The sequence below is a fragment of the Salvelinus sp. IW2-2015 genome, linkage group LG20, assembly GCF_002910315.2.
Source record: "Salvelinus sp. IW2-2015 linkage group LG20, ASM291031v2, whole genome shotgun sequence".
In the NCBI taxonomy this organism is placed as follows: Eukaryota; Metazoa; Chordata; class Actinopteri; order Salmoniformes; family Salmonidae; genus Salvelinus; species Salvelinus sp. IW2-2015.
The window spans coordinates 8,655,552-8,675,722 of NC_036860.1; the positions used below are offsets into that span (position 1 = coordinate 8,655,552).

General features: G+C 41.0%; 1 protein-coding gene across 1 annotated transcript; it reads right to left on the minus strand.

Moving 5' to 3' along the window:
* Positions 1 to 3,188: 3,188 nt before the first annotated feature.
* LOC111981242 (U3 small nucleolar RNA-associated protein 18 homolog) lies at positions 3,189 to 19,477 on the minus strand. Its single transcript, XM_024012425.2, has 13 exons — positions 19,130 to 19,477; positions 18,561 to 18,697; positions 17,175 to 17,270; positions 17,017 to 17,087; positions 16,283 to 16,380; positions 15,679 to 15,804; positions 15,238 to 15,412; positions 7,339 to 7,439; positions 7,112 to 7,202; positions 5,343 to 5,466; positions 4,012 to 4,186; positions 3,672 to 3,814; positions 3,189 to 3,533 (listed from the first exon to the last, which is right to left on the minus strand). The coding sequence occupies exons 1-13, from the start codon at positions 19,334 to 19,336 to the stop codon at positions 3,509 to 3,511; spliced, it is 1,569 nt and encodes a 522-aa protein (XP_023868193.1). The 5' UTR covers positions 19,337 to 19,477; the 3' UTR covers positions 3,189 to 3,508.
* Between the last annotated feature and the right edge of the window lie 694 nt (positions 19,478 to 20,171).

Consider the following 20,171-nt stretch of genomic DNA (forward strand, 5'->3'; position numbering starts at 1 on the left):
CTGAATTTAAAATGTATTACATTTAGATTTTGTGTCACTGATCTAACACAATACCCCATAATGTCAAAGTGGAATTCTGTTTTTAGAAATGTTTACAAATTAATAAAAATGGAAAGGTGAAATGTCATGAGTCAATAAGTATTAAACTCCTTTGTTATGGCAAGCCTAAATAACTTCAGGAGTAAACATTTGCTGAACTAGTCAGATAAGTTGCATGGACTATCTGGGTGCAATAATGGTGTTTAACACCATCTCTGTACCCCACACATRCAATTTATCTGTAAGGTCTCTCAGTTGAGCAGGGAGGTTTTCCAGTGGTTTGYGAAGAAGATGGGTAAAAAAAAACAAGATATATAATTTTCCTTTGARCACGGTGAAGTTATTAATTATACTTTGGATGGTGTATCAATACACCCAGTCACAACAAAGATAAAGGCGTCCTTCCTAACTCAGTTGACGGAGAGGAAGGAAGGATTTGACCATGAGGCCAATGGTGATTTAAAGCAGTTACAGAKTTAAATGGCTGTGATAGGARAAAACTGGAGGATGGATCAACAACATTGTGGTTACTCCACAATACTAACCTAAATGACAGAGTGAAAAGAAGGAAGCCTGTACATAATAMAAATATTCMAAAACATGTATTCTGTTTTCAATAAGGCACTAAAGTAATATTGTAAAAAAATGTGGCAAAGAAATKAACTTTATGTCCTGAATACCAAGTGTTATGTTTGGGGCAAATCCAACACAATGCATCACTGAGTCACACTCTTCATATTTTCAAGCATGGTGGTGGCTGCATCATGTTATGGGTATGCTTGTCATCGGCAGGGAGTTTTTTTTAAGGATAAAAAGAAAAAGAATAGGTCTAAGCACAGGCAAAGTCCTAAAGGAGAACCTGGTTCAGTCTGCTTTCCAACAGACACTGGGAGACAAATCCACCTTTCAGGAAGACAATAACCTGAAACGCAAGGCCAAATATACACTGAGTATACCAAACATTAGGAACATCTTCTATGGCAAGACTTGAAAATGCTATCTAGCAATGATCAACAAACAACTTGACAGAGCTTGAATAATTTTTAAAAGAATGGGCAAATATTGTACAATCCTGGTTTGTAAAGCTCTTAGAGACTTACACAGAAAGACTCAGAGCTGTAATCGCTGCCAAAGTTGATTCTAACATGCATTGACTCAGGGGGTTGAATACTTACCTAATCAAAATATATTAGTATTTTATTTTCCATTAATATAAAAAAAAGTTGAATTTTTGTGCCAGTTTGAAAGTATTTTGTGTAGATCATTGAAAAAAATGACAATTAAATCATTTTTAATCCCACTTTGTAACACAACAAAATGTGGAAAAAGTCAAGGGGTGTGAATACTTTTTGAAGGCACTGTATTTCTCTAACATGCGTGTRAAAAAGAGACACACTGTGTAAKAAGATATTGCTCAAGATATTGATCATTTTGCTACTAGCACATATATTCATAAGAGATAGATCAAGGAGTTTGTGATTATTTTGAGAGGTTCACMAACTACACAGCTGCAACCTGCTGCTGRAATCGCAAATCTGTAAATTAGTCAGACAGACCAGAGAATAGACAGAATCTGTGTTGATCCTAAACCTATATTTACACAAATGACCATTTATTTCACAATTGCAGCTATTTTCCATGTYTGATCTGCAGGGCAAATATATTTATTGACTCTCAAGACACCCTCATGAGAACAAAAAGAAAGTAAAAYGCTGATGAGGCTCATTATTTGTTTCAGTACTTCCCACCCGTTATAGTTTCTRTTGGTTTCTGCATTAGGGGGACTACAGGGGAAAACTCTTTTGTTTGTTTGGTGTTAAGGTTCATTCATCATAAAGACATTTCTCCAGCCTATTATATTACAGAAATACCTCAGGACAGACCAAAACAATAAATGTGATAAAGAYGCACTTAAACACAAGGAGAGAGATAYGATTTGGCTGAATGCAGATACAAACGACAACGACGCCTTGGGGAGGACACAGTGCTTTTACTAATGAGAAATGTAGGTGTTGGAATGCTGCCTATCCTGACTGACGTCCTAAAGGAGGATCTAAAGTATGTAACACATGGYGCTGTGACTGTCATTCATTTGAGGTCTGTAGGTGTATGTGTAGGTGTTTCTCTCAAAGCTGTGGCTTAGCAGGGAGGTAGGTCCCTTTGGTGGAGTAAAAAAAAAAAGCTGTCAATTTCAGTGCGAATAGCACCATCAAGCAAACTGTTCTTTGAGCCATAATGTAAGCATGAATGCAAAGTAAGGGTTTATATTAGCTTCACTTTCTGATGTGCCTTTCTGGSCTTGGTCTGCTGATAAACTGGGTCAGATAGGCTGTTCCTTCAGAAAGTATTCATACCCCTTGACTTTTTTCATCAGTTTGGTCAGAGGTCCAGCTCTAGGCAGAGTCTGGGTAGTTCCATATTTTATCAATTTACCAGTGATGGAGACCACTGTGCTCTTGGAAACTTTCAACACTCTAGACATTTTTTATACCCTTCCCCAGATATGCCTTGTCACAATTCTATCTCAGAGATCTACAGACAGTTCCTCAGACGTCATGGTATAGTTTCTACTCTGACATGCACTGTCAACTGTGGGACCTTATGTAGACAGGTGTTTTTCTTTCTCAATCATGTCCAAACAATTGAATTGAACACAGGTGGACTCTAATCAAGTTGTAGCATGGCTGAAGGATGATCAAAGGAAATTGGCTGCAGCTGAGCGCAATTGGGAGTGTCATAGCAAAGGGGTGTGAATACTTATGTAAATGAGATATTGCTGCATTTAATTTTCAATACATTTGCAAATATTTCAAAAACATGTTTTCACTTTGGCATTATGGGGTATTGTGTGTAGATTGAATTAAGGCTGTAACAACAAAATGTGGAATAAACACTATCAGATTTAGAGGAGCGCCTTCCTCATAAAATKKCAGCTTTGGTCAAGCTGGAATTCACAGTGAATAGTTCTAATCCATTGTTGTGGCTGGTAGCAAACAGATTCTCAGGTCAACAGAGAATAGACTAATGGGGCTATAGTGCATACAAGTTTGACAGCTTTTCTATACTAGTTTAAGCATTATAGTCAATCTATAATGTTATTGTTCTCCAAGATATATAGAAACAGAAGAAAATATAATAATAGCCAAGTATCAAGGAAATTAAGTTGTATTTTATCCACTATACAAACATTTGTAAAACCCTAAAGTATACAGAAAGAAATATACAAGATGTGCATTTTGAAAACAGAACACTTAAAAAAAAAAATTCATACTCAAATTTGAAAGGGAAAAAAACTGGATAACGAAGACATGGTATCTTGCTGTGACACTTTCATAGATGTAATAAGCATAACCGATTTCTCAATTCAAGTCCTTTTCATTGTAAAATGTCTTCTTGAAGACAATGGTAGTTTTATTGAGGGAGCTTGGTGTCTTGATGTTGATTACGAGCCTGCTTGGGATGCTCTTCATCAAAAGTTTTTGTAATGCAACAACCTGAAATGTAGTTGAGAAAAATAAACCAAATTATTATTCTAATATTTTGTATATTTATTTGTATCAATGACGATGTTTTAATTTTCTGCAGTCCGAGAAAAATATATACAAAAAAATAAGGAAAAMCAAGAGACTCACCTGAAGAGAGGGGCATGGCCCTTGTTGTTGGCCAGGGAGAAGAAGCCGCTGTTTGGGGAGAAGTCCAGACGGTGGGCCCTGTACATGGTTTTTCTCTGGAACATGGGGAAGTTGGAGAACACTGTGAAGCTGGGGATATGAACCTGAAATGAGAAGGGTAGACACATGACACTTGATGACAGTGAAAGAGTGACATGGTTTTACTTCATTTTAAATCAATTCAAACTTTATTACTATCCAAGTCATGCTGCAATAAAACCTCTTATTTACAAGAGACCAGGTGTCGCTGTAATGATGACAAAGACAACATTAGGTGTGTGTGTGAGAGCGAGAGACTGACCAATCGGGCAGCCTCGTCGTCAGCCCTGGAGGCGATGGCCAGGATCTCGGAGGTGGGGTTGAAGCAGAGAGAGGTGGCGGAGGTCACCAGGTTCATGATGGTCTTCAGAGGCTTGGGGTTGTTCTGCCGCATACACTCCTCCTGGGAGTACACGTTCACCACACCTGCCGCTGACCTGAGATAATAGAAACGGTAGAAAAAGAATGTGAAAAACTTGTCTGCTACAGGTATACTATATGAAAAAATATAATTGGGTTATTCCACAAAATGGGTGCCTTGTGCATCCCTTTGATATTTTAAGTAGAAATTGTGCACAAATATTACATTTTAAAAGCCTGTTATATTAAATTAGGTGCCCTTTAATTTAGACCACATGGAGAATTCAATAAATCTGTTTTTTTTATATGAATAAAGACTTGCTTACGTGCCAAAAATTCTGCATTTTGACATGTCCCTCCGTCATCCATGTGTCACCTCTAGGAAGATTTTAACCCACTTAACCCAAAAATTTCTTCAAGTTTCACCATCATTGTACAGCACTATTTTGTTATCCTCCTGAAGATCATTTATTTAATGTGATTAATTTACAACTGCCCTTCATTTTAAGATCAACCATGATACCTGAACTGAATTCTCATTTTAATATAGTGAAACTATTCCTTTTAAAATATTTCCCCCCCAAAAAAACATAGAACACCTAATAGTCAAATCAGAATAAAAGCAGGTTCTACTCTTTTTGGCCATTTTCTGGTGTTTTGTGGTGGAAAACTGAGCGGGTCAAGCATAACATGTCAACCATGTTACCCATGGATAGACAGGCTAGAAATGTTAACTATATATATTTTTTGTGAAGCTTGCATTTAATTAACACTTCCTGTTGCACAAAACAAGATTCCATTCCCCCACGAGGAAATGTACGGCTGATTAAAGATGAAATCGCCAACCCTGTTACTTTATTTGGCACTTAATAGGCACTTACTATAATTGTTTTATTTTAAAAAACTTAGTGGGAAAACATGTTTTTTATTAAGTTGAACGTGCTCTTTATGACAGAATGTTAACATTTGTTACACATCTTAAAAAAAAGACACCTAATTGGTGGAACGACCCAACTATCCTGAAAGTTTTGTGGCAGAATCATGCATAAAAACTAAAAAAAGGACATCTGAAGCAAGACAAACAGGACAATACACAAACATTGCAATGGTTTGATCACAATCGCTGCTGAATCATATCAGCAAGGAAATGGTTCAATTAATAAATGAGCTACCCACCAACAACCTTGTCACAAAACAGCGCGAAAAATGTTGAAAACAAAATGGCTGACTCACCCGCAGGCCAGATACTGTCCGTTCTTGGATGCAGCTATGGAGGTCCCACTCACACAGCCATCATCTGTGAACCTGTTCAGGCATTTACTGCTCCTCATGTCCCATATGTACACCTCACCCTCCTCTGCAACATCAAAAAAGGTTTARTACATACAGGTACCCATGTACAGCTTTAAAGGTGCAATATGCAGAACTCAAATCTGCCATTTCTTTTTTGCTAAAATGCTAATAGTTCGCCTAATTTCAGTTTGTGACAAAAAGAGCAGTGATCACCAGGGCAGTGGTCACCTTGAGTCAAAATACAAGCCAAGATCTACMGCTCAGATTTGTATTTTATTTTTTAAACATGACAAAAAACAAAAGCCTGAGTATGAACCATTAACCTATTAAAAACTGTTCTGTAGCAATTAGGTTTGTAGTAGGCTATATTTTGGGGCGGCAGGTAGCCTAGTGGTTAGATCGTTGGACTAGTAACCGAAAGGTTGCAAGATCAAATCCCCGAGCTGACAAGGTAAAGATCTGTCGTTCTGCCCCTGAACAAGACAGTTAARCCCACTGTTCCTAGGCCGTCATTGAAAATAAGAATTTGTTCTTAACTGACTTGCCTAGTTAAATAAAAGGTAAAAATAAAATATGCCCAATACATTATCACTGCATGCTTGAATTGCCCTGCCAATGTTGTTCTTCTCAGACCATTTCAAAATTGTAGGTATATGATCATTTGCTGTATTACTTGAGGCACAGCTGAGTGAGCATAATCATTTGATTTGATTTATTTTACTGGACTGATGACCTGCATCTGATAATCAGTCTGAGGGGAAGGCGAGAGCAGCGGTGAGGCTTTCAGCTGATAGCGAAACTCATTTCTGCCTCATGCACCAATTCATGTTGTTTATCCGATGGCCAGTTAGTGAAATATTACTCTATATAAATAAAGAGACACACCGCTAATAACACTTTGCTATACTGCTTGCAGTGTGAGTGGATGTAGGGAGAAAGCACATTGACAGTGCTGAATAACAACTTCAACATGAACTTACTCATAAAAACAGCAGTGCTTTGCTATATTTCGTTGAGTCTCTCTAGTCATGGTTTTAAAAGTTTTGAAATCTCACAGTATCAACTTTGCTGTGCGCTCGAGGCTTCTTTTTACTGTCTATGGCTTGAGGAAACTGCACAGGAAACTGTGCATACACAGTGATCTGAGCTATCTGATTGGCCAGCGGTAGGCCTGTACGTGCACTTGATTTGCTCTTTGGGCCTGCCGGATAAGTGGAATTCTACCTTCAGACACATGACATTTCTCAAAATGGGAACACTTTGCCTTCCCAGTGTTAGGGCTGCTGAATCAAGTGCACCTACCACCAACAGCACAAAACAAATACAAAAAATAGGAACACAAGGATTTATCGTTTTTTTACAGAAATGTTTGGTGACCGACTAGGACCACTGTACCATCGTACCATCATTGTACCATCTCTGTTAGATATATTTTCCATTAACAAAAATATTGTTTGAAGCTTGTGTACAAAACCAAAAGTAAAAGACACACAAAATAACTTCATGTGAAACATAGAAATATCGCACATACAACAAATCTACTGCTTCCAAAGAGAATGACAGATCTATAACTCACATTTCTATGTGAATTTGGTCAGGTCGCCCAAAAAGTCACATATTGCAGCTTTAACTAAAATCATCTAAAAAAGGTTTTAGGATGTGATTGGGATGCTAGGCTGTGTGTCTTTTTAGACCAGGGTAAAACCCACCAGAATTGGTGAAGACTTTGCTGCCGTCGTGGGAGAAAGCCACTCCTKCGATGTTTCCGTTGATCTTCATGCTGTTCACTACCTCCTTTGTCTGAAAAAACAACAACAGTGAGAATATACAGACATTTATGCAATGCATGTATGCTCCTGATCCAAAACGGAGTCTTATGGTTTGATCCATTTCAGATGCATGGTATACCAGGTATTTGCCATCTACAATCACCTACCTTCATTGATAACACGTGGAGGTATCCGGAGGTGCCAGTGAGAAGGAGGGATTCTCCATCAGGGGAGACTTCAAACTCTTTCACTCTCTGTTCCCTCAGACCTGAGGGACAAAAATATTTGTTACTGCACTCAATCACACTACCAGTCACTCACCCACTACCCATTTAAAAAATAACAGTCTGGCTGAGAATATACAGTGATTTTATCTTTAAACCAATCACAGAACACAATAATTTGCTCGGTAACAACTAGGCTTGGGYGGTATACCGTATAACAGGGTATTTGGAAATAGCTACGGGATGGTTTTCAATACCGTCAATACAGTTGAAACTTWATTTTTTATAAATTTGAATATTTGTAGCTACTTTTTAAGTAAATACCTGCAAGCCATTTGAGCAATACGCTAGGAGATAAAGCAGTTCCCATTCTTCATTTGCCCGGTCACATAATATTTCATTATGAAGCTTACCGGTAGTTCCCAGTCACATAGTGTTCGGTTTACAAGCACACCGACGAGAGAGTGGAACCTTGTGAGTCACTCAATGTTTTGCACCACGTGCCAGGTGATCTAGGGGCGGCAGGTAGCCTGGCAGGTAGGAGAGTTGGGGCCAGTACCGAAGGTTCTGGATCGAATCCCCAAGCTGACAAGGCAAAAATCTGTCATTCTTGCCCCTGAGCAAGGCAGTTAACCCACTGTTCCCGGGCGCCGTTGACGCCGATTAAGGCAGCACCGCCGACCTTCGGATTCAAAGGGGTTGGGGTTAAACGCTAAGAGACTAGAGGTCGACCGTTAATCGGATGGCCGATTAATTGGGCCGATTTCAAGTTTTCATAACAATTGAAAATCTGTATTTTTGGACACCCGATTACACCTTATTTAACTAGGCAAGTCAGTTAAGAACACCTTCTTATTTTCAATGACGGCCTAGGAATGGTGGGTTAACTGCCTTGTTCAGGAGCAGAACGACAGAATTTTACCTTGTCAGCTCGGGGATTCAATCTTGCAACCTTTCGGTTATAATCCACACACTCTAACCACCTGGCTTACTTTACACTCCACGAGGAGCCTGCCTGTTACGCGAATGCAGTAAGAAGCCAAGGTAAGTTGCTAGCTAGCATTAAACTATATCTTATAAAAAACAATCAATCATAATCACTAGTTAACTACACATGGTTGATGATATTACTAGTTTATCTAGCGTGTCCTGCGTTGCATATAATCGATGCGGTGCGCATTCGCGAAAAAGAACTGTCGTTGCACCAACGTGTACCTAACCATAAACGTCAATGCCTTTCTTAAAATCAATACACAAGTATATATTTTAAAACTGCATATTTAGTTAATATTGCCTGCTAACATGAATTTATTTTAACTATGAAAATTGTGTCACTTCTCTTGCAACAGAGTCAGGGTATATGCAGCAGTTTGGGCCGCCTGGCTCGTTGCGAACTGTGTGAAGACTATTTCTTCCTAACAAAGACAGCCAACTTCGCCAAACGGGGGATGATTTAACAAAGCGCATTTGCGAAAAAAGTACAATCGTGCACGATGTACTAACCATAAACATCAATGCCTTTCTTAAAATCAATACACAGAAGTATATATTTTTAAACCTGCATATTTAGCTAAAAGAAATCCAGGTTTGCAGGCATATTAAAACCAGGTGAAATTGTGTCACTTCTCTTGCGTTCATTGCACGCAGAGTCAGGCTATATGCAACAGTTTGGGCCGCCTGGCTCGTTGCGAACTCATTTGCCAGAATTTTAGGTCATTATGACATAACATTGAAGGTTGTGCAATGTAACAGGAATATTTAGACTTATGGATGCCACCCGTTAGATAAAATACGGAACGGTTTTCGTATTTCACTGAAAGAATAACGTTTTGTTTTCGAATGATAGTTTCCGTATTCTACCATATTAATGACCTAGGTCTCGTATTTCTGTGTGTTATTATGTTATAATTAAGTCTATGATTTGATAGAGCAGTCTGACTGAGCGATGGTAGGCACCAGCACGCTCGTAAGCATTCATTCAAAACAGCACTTTCATGCGTTTGCCAGCAGCTCTTCGCAATGCTTCAAGCACTGAGCTGTTTATGACTTCAAGCCCGATGTGAAATGGCTAGCTAGTTAGTGGGGTGCGCGCTAAATAGCGTTTCAAACGTCACTCCGCTTGGAGACAGTTGTTCCCCTTGCTCTGCATGGGTAACACTGCTTCGAGGGTGGCTGTTGTCGATGTGTTCCTGGTTCGAGCCCAGGTAGGAGCGAGGAAGAGGGACGGAAGCTATACTGTTACACTGGCAATACTAAAGTGCCTATAAGAACTTCCAATAGTCAAAGGTATATGAAATACAAATCATATAGAGAGAAATAGTCCTATAATTCCTATAATAACTACAACAAAACTTCTTACCTGGGTATATTGAAGACTCATGTTAAGGAACCACCAGCTTTCATATGTTCTCATGTTCTGAGCAAGGAACTTGAACGTTAGCTTTCTTACATGGCACATATTGCACTTTTACTTCTCCAACACTTTGTTTTTGCATTATTTAACCCAAATGGAACATGTTTCATTATTTATTTGGGGCTAAATTGATTTTATTGATGTATTATATAAGTTAAAATAAGTGTTCAGTCAGTATTGTTGTAATTGTCATTATTACAAATAAATAAATAAAATAAATAAGGGGCGATTAATCGTATCGGCTTTTTTGGTCCAATAATCGGTATCGGCGTTGAAAAAATCATAAAATCAGTCGACCTCTATAAGACACATTTCAGTTGAATACGTTCAGTTGTACAACTGACTAGTTATCCCCCTTTCCCCTTGTTACACAACTAAATGTTTGCACAGCTAGATATCAAAAAAATGTTATTTGTCACATGCGCCAAATACAACAGTGAAATGCTTACTTACAAGCCCTTACCAACAATGCCGTTAAGAAAGTGTTTACTCAAACAAAATAGAGAAATCACAAATAATTAAAGAGCAACGATAAAATAACTAACGAGGCTATACAGGGTTACGGTACAGAGTCAATGTGCGGGCGCCAGGTTTGTCGAGGTATTGAGGTAATATGTACAAAAGCTGAAGAAAATATGCACATCCAAGTACTTTCAGCAGGTGCTGGAGGTGTAGGCAAATGGAAAACAGAAAGGAAAACGCCGCACACTGCTGCTCATGCTCCCAGGTGCGGTCCTGAATGGCAGGAAGATTGGCTCCAGTGACGTACTGGGCCGTAAACACTACCCTTTGTAGTCCTTGCGGTCGGAGGCTGAGCAGTTGCCATACCAGGCGGCTGTAGACATTTGAGCAATCTGAGGACCCATGCCAAATCTTTTTCAGTCTCCTGAGGGGGAATAGGTTTTGTCGTGCCCTCTGTCTTGGTGGTTTTTGGACCATGACAGTTCGTTGGTGATGTGGACTCTCAACATGCTCCACTACAGCCCCGTCGATGAGAATGGTGGCGTACTCAACCCTCCTTTTCCTGTAGTCCACGATCATCTCCTTTGTCTTGATCACGTTGAGGGAGAGGTTGTTATCCTGGCACCACACTGCCAGGTCTCTGACCTCCTCTCTATAGGCTGTCTCATCGTTGTCGGTGATCAGGCCAACCAACGTTCTGTCGTCGGCAAACTTAATGATGGTGTTGGGAGTCGTGCTTGGCTATGCAGTCATGGGTGAACAGGGAGTACACGAGGGGACTGAGCACGCGCCCCTCGAGGATCAGCGTGGCGGATCTGTTGTTACCTACCATTACCACCTGGGGGAGGCCCGTCAGGAAGTCCAGGATCCAGTTGCAGAGGGGGGTGTTTAGGCCCAGTGTCCTTAGCTTAGTGATGAGGGCAATATGGTGTTGAACGCTGAGCTGTATTCAATGAATAGCATTCTCACATTACTTTTGTCCAGGTGGGAAAGGGCAGTGAGGAGTGCAACAGAGATTGCATCATCTGTGSGTCTGTTAGGATGGTATGCGAATTGGAGTGGGTCTAGGGTATCCGGGAGGATGCTGCTGATGTGAGCCATGACCAGCCTTTCAAAGCACTGCATGGCTACAGACGTGAGTGCTACGGGTCGGTAGTCATTTTAGGCAGGTTACCTTGGTGTTCTTGGGCACAGGRACTATGGTGGCCTGCTGGAAACATGTTGGTCAGGGACTGGTTGAAAATATCAGTGAAGACACTTGCCAGTTGGTCAGCGCATGCTCGGAGTTCACATCCTCGTAATCCGTCTGGCCCTGCGGCCTTGTGAATGTTGACCTGTTTAAAGGTCTTACTCACATCGGCTGCGGAGAGCGTGATCACACAGTCGTCCGGAACAGCTGGTGCTCTTGCATGCTTCAGTGTTGCTTGCCTTGAAGCGCGGATAGAAGTAATTTGGCTCGTCTGGTTCGCTTGTGTCACTGGGCAGCTCGCGGCTGTGCTTCCCTTTGTAGTCCATTATAGTTTGCAAGCCCCGCCACATCCGACGAGCGTCGAGGCCAGTGTAGTAAGATTCAATCTTAGTCCTGTATTGACGCTTTGCCTGTTTGATGGTTCGGAGGAGGGCAGAGCAGGATTTCTTATAAACGTCCGGGTTAGAGTCCCACTCCTTGAAAGTGGCAGCTCTACCCTTTAGCTCAGTCCGGATGTTGCCTTTAATCCTTGGCTTCTGGTTGGGATATGTACTGTAGCAGTTTCAGGGGTTGTGTGGTGGATGGAGGTTATGTGCCTGCAAGGTTTCTGTGTTTTCTGGCTGCCAGGACCATGGACAGCTCAGCGGAAACTGCCAGACTGCAGTAGAACAGCCACACCTGTCTCCAGTTGTAATTAGAGACTAAACGGCAGACAGGTAAATCCAATCATTGGCTTCTACTTAACCGCGCCCTGGGTTTGCTTGGCGGCTATTGGAGAGACTCAGCATACGGTGGAGGAAGTGGTTTACCGGAATAATGGAACTGAAGATTTCAACAAGGAGTGAACCCCAAAGACCAAGAGTGGAGGACCTTTCACTGGTGACGACGTATTTACTTTGATTGAGTTTTGTATATCAGGAACCCTGCCGGTACCTGATAAAAAAGGTGTGTGTTTGTATGTGTAAACCCTGCCATACCAAGATAATGGCGCCTAAACCGCCACAGTACGTACGGATACTGTGTGGATGACGTCATCGATGCACTTATTGATGAAGCCAGTGACTGATGTTGTGTACTCAATGCCATCGGAAGAATCCCAAAACATATTCTAGTCTGTGCTAGCAAAACAGTCCTGACGCTTAGAATCTGTGTCATCTGACCACTTCCGTATTGAGCGATTCACTGGTACTTCTTGCTTTAGTTTTTGCTTGAAGGCAGGAATCTGGAAAATAGAATTATGGTCAGATTTGCCAAATGGAGGGCGAGGGAGAGCTTTGTACACACCTCTGTGTGTGGTGTAAAGATGGTCTAGAGTTGTTTTACCCTCTGGTTGCACATGCTGGTAGAAATTAAGTCAAAAGGATTTAAGTTTCCCTGCATTAAAGTCCCCGGCCACTAGGAGCGCCGCCTCTGGATAAGCATTTTCTTGTTTGCTTATGGCCTTATACAGCTCTTTGAGTGCGGTCTTAGTGCCAGCATTGGTTTGTAGCGGTAAATAGACATCTAAATATAGAAACTGTCTAAGTAAATAGTGTGGTCTACAGCTTATCATGAGATACTCTACCTCAGGCGAACAAAACCTCGAGACTTAGTTAATATCAGAATTTGTGCACCAGGTGTTATTGACAAATAGACACAGACCGCCACCCCTTGCACAGAAAACCCAGCCAGCTGTATGTTATCCATGTCGTCGTTCAGCCACAACTTGTGAAACATAAGATATTACAGTTTTTAATGTCCCGTTGGTAGGATAGTCTGGATCGGTGTTTATTATCCAATAATTGCACGTTGGCTAAGAGACTGATCCACTCACTGTCGGATTCTTACAAGGCACCCCGACCTACACCAACTCATTCAAGGGTTTTTCTTTATTTTGACTATTTTCAACATAGTTGAATAGAGAAGACATCAAAACTATAAATAACATATGGAATGTAGGAACCAAAAAATTGTAAACAATTCTAATATATTTTAGATTGTTTCAAAGTAGCCATCCTTTGCCTTGATGACAGCTTTGCACACTCTTGGCATTCTCTCAACCAGCTTCACCTGGAATGCTTTTCCAACAGTATTGACGGAGTTACCACATATGCTGAGCACTTGTTGGCTGCTTTTCCTTCACTCTACGGTCAAATCATCCCAAACCATCTCAATTGGGTTGAGGTCAGGTGATTGTGGAGGCCAAGTCATCTGATGCAGCACTCCATCACTCTCCTTCTTTGCAAAATAGCCTGACACAGCCTGGGGGTGTGTTAGGTCATTGTCTGTTGAAAAACAAATGATAGTCCACTAAGCGCAAACCAGATGGGAATGGCGTATCACTGCAGAATGCTGTGGTAGCCATGCTGGTTAAGTGTGCTTGAATTCTAATAAATCACTGACGGCATCACCAGCAAAGCACTGCCACACCACCTCCTCCATGCTTCACGGTGGGAACCACACATGCGAGATCATCCATTCACCTACTCTGTGACTCAAAAGACACACGGTTGGAACCAATAATCTCAAATTTGGACTCATCAGACCAAAGGACAGATTTCCCCGGTCTAATGCCATTGCTCGTGTTTCTTGGCCAAGCAAGTCTAGTGGTTTCATTGCAGCAATTCAACCATGAAGGCCTGATTCACGCAGTCTCCTCTGAACAGTTGTTGTTGAGATGTGTCTGTTACCTGAACTCTGTGAGGTATCATTTATTTGGGCTGCAATCTAAGGTGCAATTAACTACAATGAACTTATCCTCTGCAGCAGTGGTAACTCTGGGTCTTCCTTTCCTGTGGCGGTCCTCATGAGAGCCAGTTTCATCATAGCCTGGATGGCTTTTGCGACTGACTTGAAAGAAACTTTCAAAGTTCTTGACATTTTCCGGATTGACTGACTTCAAGTCCATAATATGGACTTGGTCTTTTACCTAATAGGTCTCTCTTCTGTATACAACCCTACCTTGTCACAACACAACTGATTGGCTCAAACGGATTAAGGAAAGAAATTCCACAAATTAACATTAACAACCTGTTAATTGAAATGCATTCTAGGTGACTACCTCACAAAGCTGGTTGAGAGAATGCCAAGAGTGTGCAAAGCTGTCAAGACAAAGGGTGGCTATTTCGAAGAATCTCAAATATAAAATATATATCCGCGCCATAAATTCCATTAAAATATATCTTATAATATTAATTGAACTGTCTAAAATGTGCTAAATACTCTGCAGTTGTGCATTTAGTTTGCTAATTACAGTAGTTATATAGCTGGTTAGCTTCTTGCAAAAACAAGCTACTCCTGGTAACAGCAGGGAATCCCTCCTGGATCAAGAACCTTGCTGTCTAATATTTGTTTTGGTGTACAGCAAATTGTGAGTAGTATTTTTTTGTTTTTGTATAACTTTGAGCGGGAGTCTGTCCTGCAAATAATTTAGGTCAAGACTGTATAAAATTTACATGTACTTGTTAGCATTGCTAACCTTCGGTTTACAGAGGCTCAATGGGGTTGTGTTCAGTGCCAGTATTGCCTTATATCCTGGGATGGCACAAGGTCGGTATGAAGGTTTGACAATCTCAATACCCCCAAGCCTAGTAAATAAAAGGCTACGTCCCTACGTAACAAGCCAACGGGTTAGATTACTACCTAACAGCCAACGGGTTAGATTACTACCTAACAGCCAACGGGTTAGATTACTACCTAACAGCCAACTGGTTAGATTACTACCYAACAGCCAACAGGTTAGATTACTACCCAACAGCCTTGGGGTTCTAGTGACTCCTCATTGCTTCCTGCTCCTCACCTCTGACAGTGTGGACTGGGATGACCTTGCCCTCCATCATGTCGTAGATGTAAAACAGCTTGTTCCTGAAACTGGTGGCCACCACCTGCTCCCCGTCCACACTGAACTGGGCCTTGTGCACCGGGAACTTCTCCAGGTGAATAGTCTGAATCTTAGGGTTGGTCTTTCCATCAACCTGGAGACGAAGGAAGGACATTTAGAGTGAGGTGGAAGGTAATTTATATTAGTACAAACTTGTCTGTTAGTGTGCGAAGCTGTCATCAAGGCAAAGGCAAAGGGTGGCTACTTTGGAAGTCCATTGAGAGTTTGTATTTTTTGGGGGCGTATAGTTTGTATGGTCAAACAAAAGACCTGGAGGATATTATTAAAAGCAGCAATGTCTCACGATGACAGCCACAAGAATGCCTGAGAGAAAACTGAGCTGATGAGTAAAATGAATACCTGGAACAGAGAGATGGACTGGTCGAGCCCTGCTGTCAWGACAACCTGGGCGGAGGGGTGGAACTGCACCGTGGTCAGCCGGTCCTCAGACGGCCGGTCGTTGTTGGCGTGTAGGCACTTCTTCATCTGCAAGAGAGTTAAATACATCCAGCATAAAATGTACTAGTATCACATGTAAACATGACGTTGAAAATACTCTATTGTATTTAACTATGCAAGTCATTTAAGAACAAATTCTTATTTACAATGATGGCCTACCCCGGCCAAACCTAAACAACGCTGGGCCAAATGTGCGGCGCCCTATGGGACACCCAATCACGGCCGGATGTGATACAGCCTGGATTCGAACCAGGGACTGTAGTGACACTTCTTGCACTGAGATGCAGTGCCTTAGACCGCTGCGCCACTCGGGAGCCCACTATTGTGATATCGATTGCGAAAAYCACATRATCTAATACTGGAAAATGTCATGGTTTTGTAACTCCTAAACCTCTAAAGAACTCTGGTTAGAGTCCCCATTTGCAGTCAGAGAGAGAGCTGGTTGTTTTACTCCAACTTAATCTCAAATTTAGTAGTGGCGAGATGCTAGGAGAACAGAACTCACCCGTATGATTCCTTTGGGAAGACTGTCGGATGAGCCCACAAAGTTGCCCGTCTTCCTCATCAGGTCATCTCCATCCTCATCTTCATCATCAGAGTCAACTTTAATTTTTGAAAATAGACACATCTTTCATTGAAAAGACACAAATGTATACTATATACACCAGGGATCATAAACTAGATTCAGCAGCRTGCCAATTTTTTCTTGAGGGGATGGTCAGGGGGCCRGAACATAATTACAAATAATTTGTAGACTTCAAATTTACCCTAAGAAGCCCAAACATATATACAATGTTATTAAAGCAATCATTTCAAACAGTCTATACCATGAAAAGAGTAGGTGTTCATAATGTTTTGTACACTTAGTGTGTATCTTTTATGTGTGGGAATACTTTGGAACAGATTTCCAAAATTAAATCACTTGGAGCTGACTTGGTGTTTTTAGTCTTATGTTAAAAAATAAAAATATTAACTTCAGGAAACTTGGGAGGGCAAAAGAAAATCACTTGGAGCTGACTTGGTGTTTTTAGTCTTATGTTAAAAAATAAAAATATTAACTTCAGGAAACTTGGGAGGGCAAAAGAAAATCACCAAAATTTGGCCCGCGGCCGTCGGTTGGGGGAACCCTGCTATATACCCTCTCATCATTATATAGTAGGTAATCATCAGTGAGGGGCATCTCTCATAACATACTACATGGATCATGAAGATGTTGATTACCAAAATGTGGGAGTCTACCTTTTTTCTTATTCTTTTTCTTGACTTTTGTCTCTGCCCAGGACGGCATTCCACCCATTGCTTTTTGGAACCTGGCAAAAATGAGTTGGAAGTGTGAGTTTGAACCACCAGATCCCAGTGKTATTTACTCCATGKCTGTGTTACTAATATCCACRTACTGTTCTTTCATCCTCTGCTGTAACTTCTGTTTGGACATCTTGGCCTCTGCGTCACTCTTGGTCAGGTCTCTACGGAACCGGTGTGTCATGTCCACTCTAAGAAACGGGAGAGAAAGGTCATGGAAGACTAAACATAGTGACGTAACTGCTGGGGATGTAACCGTTYACCGATACGCATCGGTCCCCGGTTCAAATGCTTAAGGTACAAATCGATCTAAATGTACCATGCATCGGTCAGAAAATCGATTCAAACGTTTTAAATTGTCAGTTCACTAAAAAGGTTTTGCTCATGTTACTTTCTTTCTACCTTCCGAAAATACCTCTGATCTTTAGTGAAAACTGATGCTTCCTCGCCTTCATTGTCAAACTAAGCATGTAACTGCGGTGACAGTCATTGATCTACAAGTCATTTTGCATGCCACACAACCCCAAGTAATATCAGTAGCCTACTCAAACGGTGTGCGCTGCTGCTTCGCACGCTGACCAATAACACCTCGATCACACCGATAGCGTCATTGCATTTTGGTACACCAGAAGGTGAATGTTGAACTTTTGTTGCACACATCCAGATGATGCTGCGTACCATTTTGCGCAATGACTCTGTAGGTGTGATCGAGACTTAACAAAAGTTCAACATTCACCTTCTGCTAACACTTTTGTCAATCTGTCTGCGCAAAAAAAAGACCCCTAATCTGATAGTGGGTTGGTAGATGCCCACTAGACTTCCTTATGGCTCAGCTCAGGTGACAAAATACACCATAGACATTTACACACACACACGTCAGCTCGAACAGAACCAGCTCAGAGAGGCCCAGCCCATGAGATCCATCAGCAGCAGATTTGAATTTAGAATGGAAAATGAATGTGTTTATGSAACAAATGTTGTAGCATCAAATCTCATCGCATCGATTTGTTCTTCTCATCAAACCAAATMATTGCAAACTAAAACGTGTCATTCCTGTGAATGCTTGACTGGGGTAGGAGCTCACCGGAGCAGAGTACCAGCACCTCAAATGTTCTACTGCTTGAGCTCCTGTTCATCTTATAGAATATTAGCTCAAAGGTATTGTGGCGCTCCTGCACCTAAATATAAACAGTACCGGCACCCAAAATGAGTACCGGAACMTATTTCAGTCCAAATCAAGCACTGATTTCTGTATCATACTAGAGCCCATGTATCTAGATACATATCAATTCATCTTCAAAGAGAAAGATGCATATCACCAGTAACTGCCCATACAAGCCATGTTTGATTCACATATCAATGTAATTGACATTAGGGTTACATGACTACAGCTAATGTAGTAACATGTAGTGTGAAGCATTGTACATGATGATGCTGAAAAGAAACAATAAGACATTGTCGTTGCAGTCCCAGGTACTAACTCTTCCTCCAGATCATCATCCTCATCCTCCCACACTGCTGTCCTGGTTGTCTGAACCTTCAGCCGTGCTTCATTCTCTACATCGGATTCGCTGGACTCGTCATCATCCAGAAGTGTGGCRCCGCCATCCTCTCTGTCCTGTTGACAAGAAATTGATTTGATAAAAACTGACTGCAATGAAACTAAAAGTAAATGATATGTGACAGACAGATATGACACTGGAGATTATTAGTCTAGCACCTGGTTGTAACTAACTATTAATCAATATTGGATTTACATCTATGCCATGCTGACAATGTGACAACATAATCCACTGAGAATCTTTAAGAACATTGGCAGGCAGGATCATTCTGTATGGAATCATGGGTGTATTCATTACGCCGACTTTTCGGATTGGAATGGCAACCGTAAAATTAAAATGAACTACAACTTCCGTTAAAGAACCCAACAGATTTTACRTCACGTTGAAGAGCGTTTGGAGTTGTTGCAAAACGTTTTGTAACAGACGAAACGTTAAGCTACAGAACCGGCGTAATGAATACACCCCAGATGTAACTAATGAATTCCTACCTCCACGAGCCTTTCCACAAGATCATCTTCTGCACCAAAAACAAGATATTCAAGAAGTTTTACAGATGCATCTTCTTCGCCTAAAACAGTCACTGCTTGGGCGTTTTTGTGTCTTTTTAACACTTCTTTCTCGTAGTCAGGCTCTGGTTCAGAGACTCTCTTCATTGCCTCTCTCCCCTTTCTAAAGTGTATACCGACTTTGTCCATGTTTATCGTTTAAACCTTAGCATATGAAACGAATTGTAAGTTGTCTCAGGATACACTAGAATTTAACAAGATTCAGTAGAGCCATAGATGTGCTAGCTAGCCTTTTACAATAACATGCCTCATGCGCCCAATGTTTTCCACATGGGCTGGCTGCAACGCTGTTCTAGTTGTGAGCAAAGTCAACGTGTGGCTGCAMTATTTCACAAAGTTGCAAAGTATGTGCACCGAGAAGAACGCAACGCTCCAACGGTGTAGGTGTTTTATTAATCAGTGGTTGAGCGCAGGCTTAGTACAAAATTCACTATCACGTGATTCCGTTTTCTTGACCCCTGAACTCGGAATATTTTTTTTTCTTCTTCTCTCTTTACAAACAAACGGTCTGACAAAAATACTTGCGCCCTGTTCTCCATGGGGTGTAGAATGATGTCCAGCTATTGACTTTGACATTGACAAAAAGTTTAAATGTATTTTGAATTGAATGTTCCTAACTATTTCATCAATCTGTATTTATTTATGTTTTCRTTGMGAGTGTACATATTWGTGTAATCATTGGGTATGTGTGAAAGTATGTGAGAGACAAGCAAGAGACAGATAGATACATAGAAAAAGAAAAACAATTATGCATAATGGTAACATATTATCTTCATATACAGTATTGGAAATGGGAACTTTCCTATATTTTCAAATACACAAATCTGTATTCTCTTACATTTCCCTCCTGGTACCCCTCCATCTATAGGCCATAGTTGAGATAATTATTTTGTAAAAATACAAGAGATTTACAGAGGTGATCACAAATCAAACTATCAAAGGGTTTCAAGAGAAACAGAGGGAT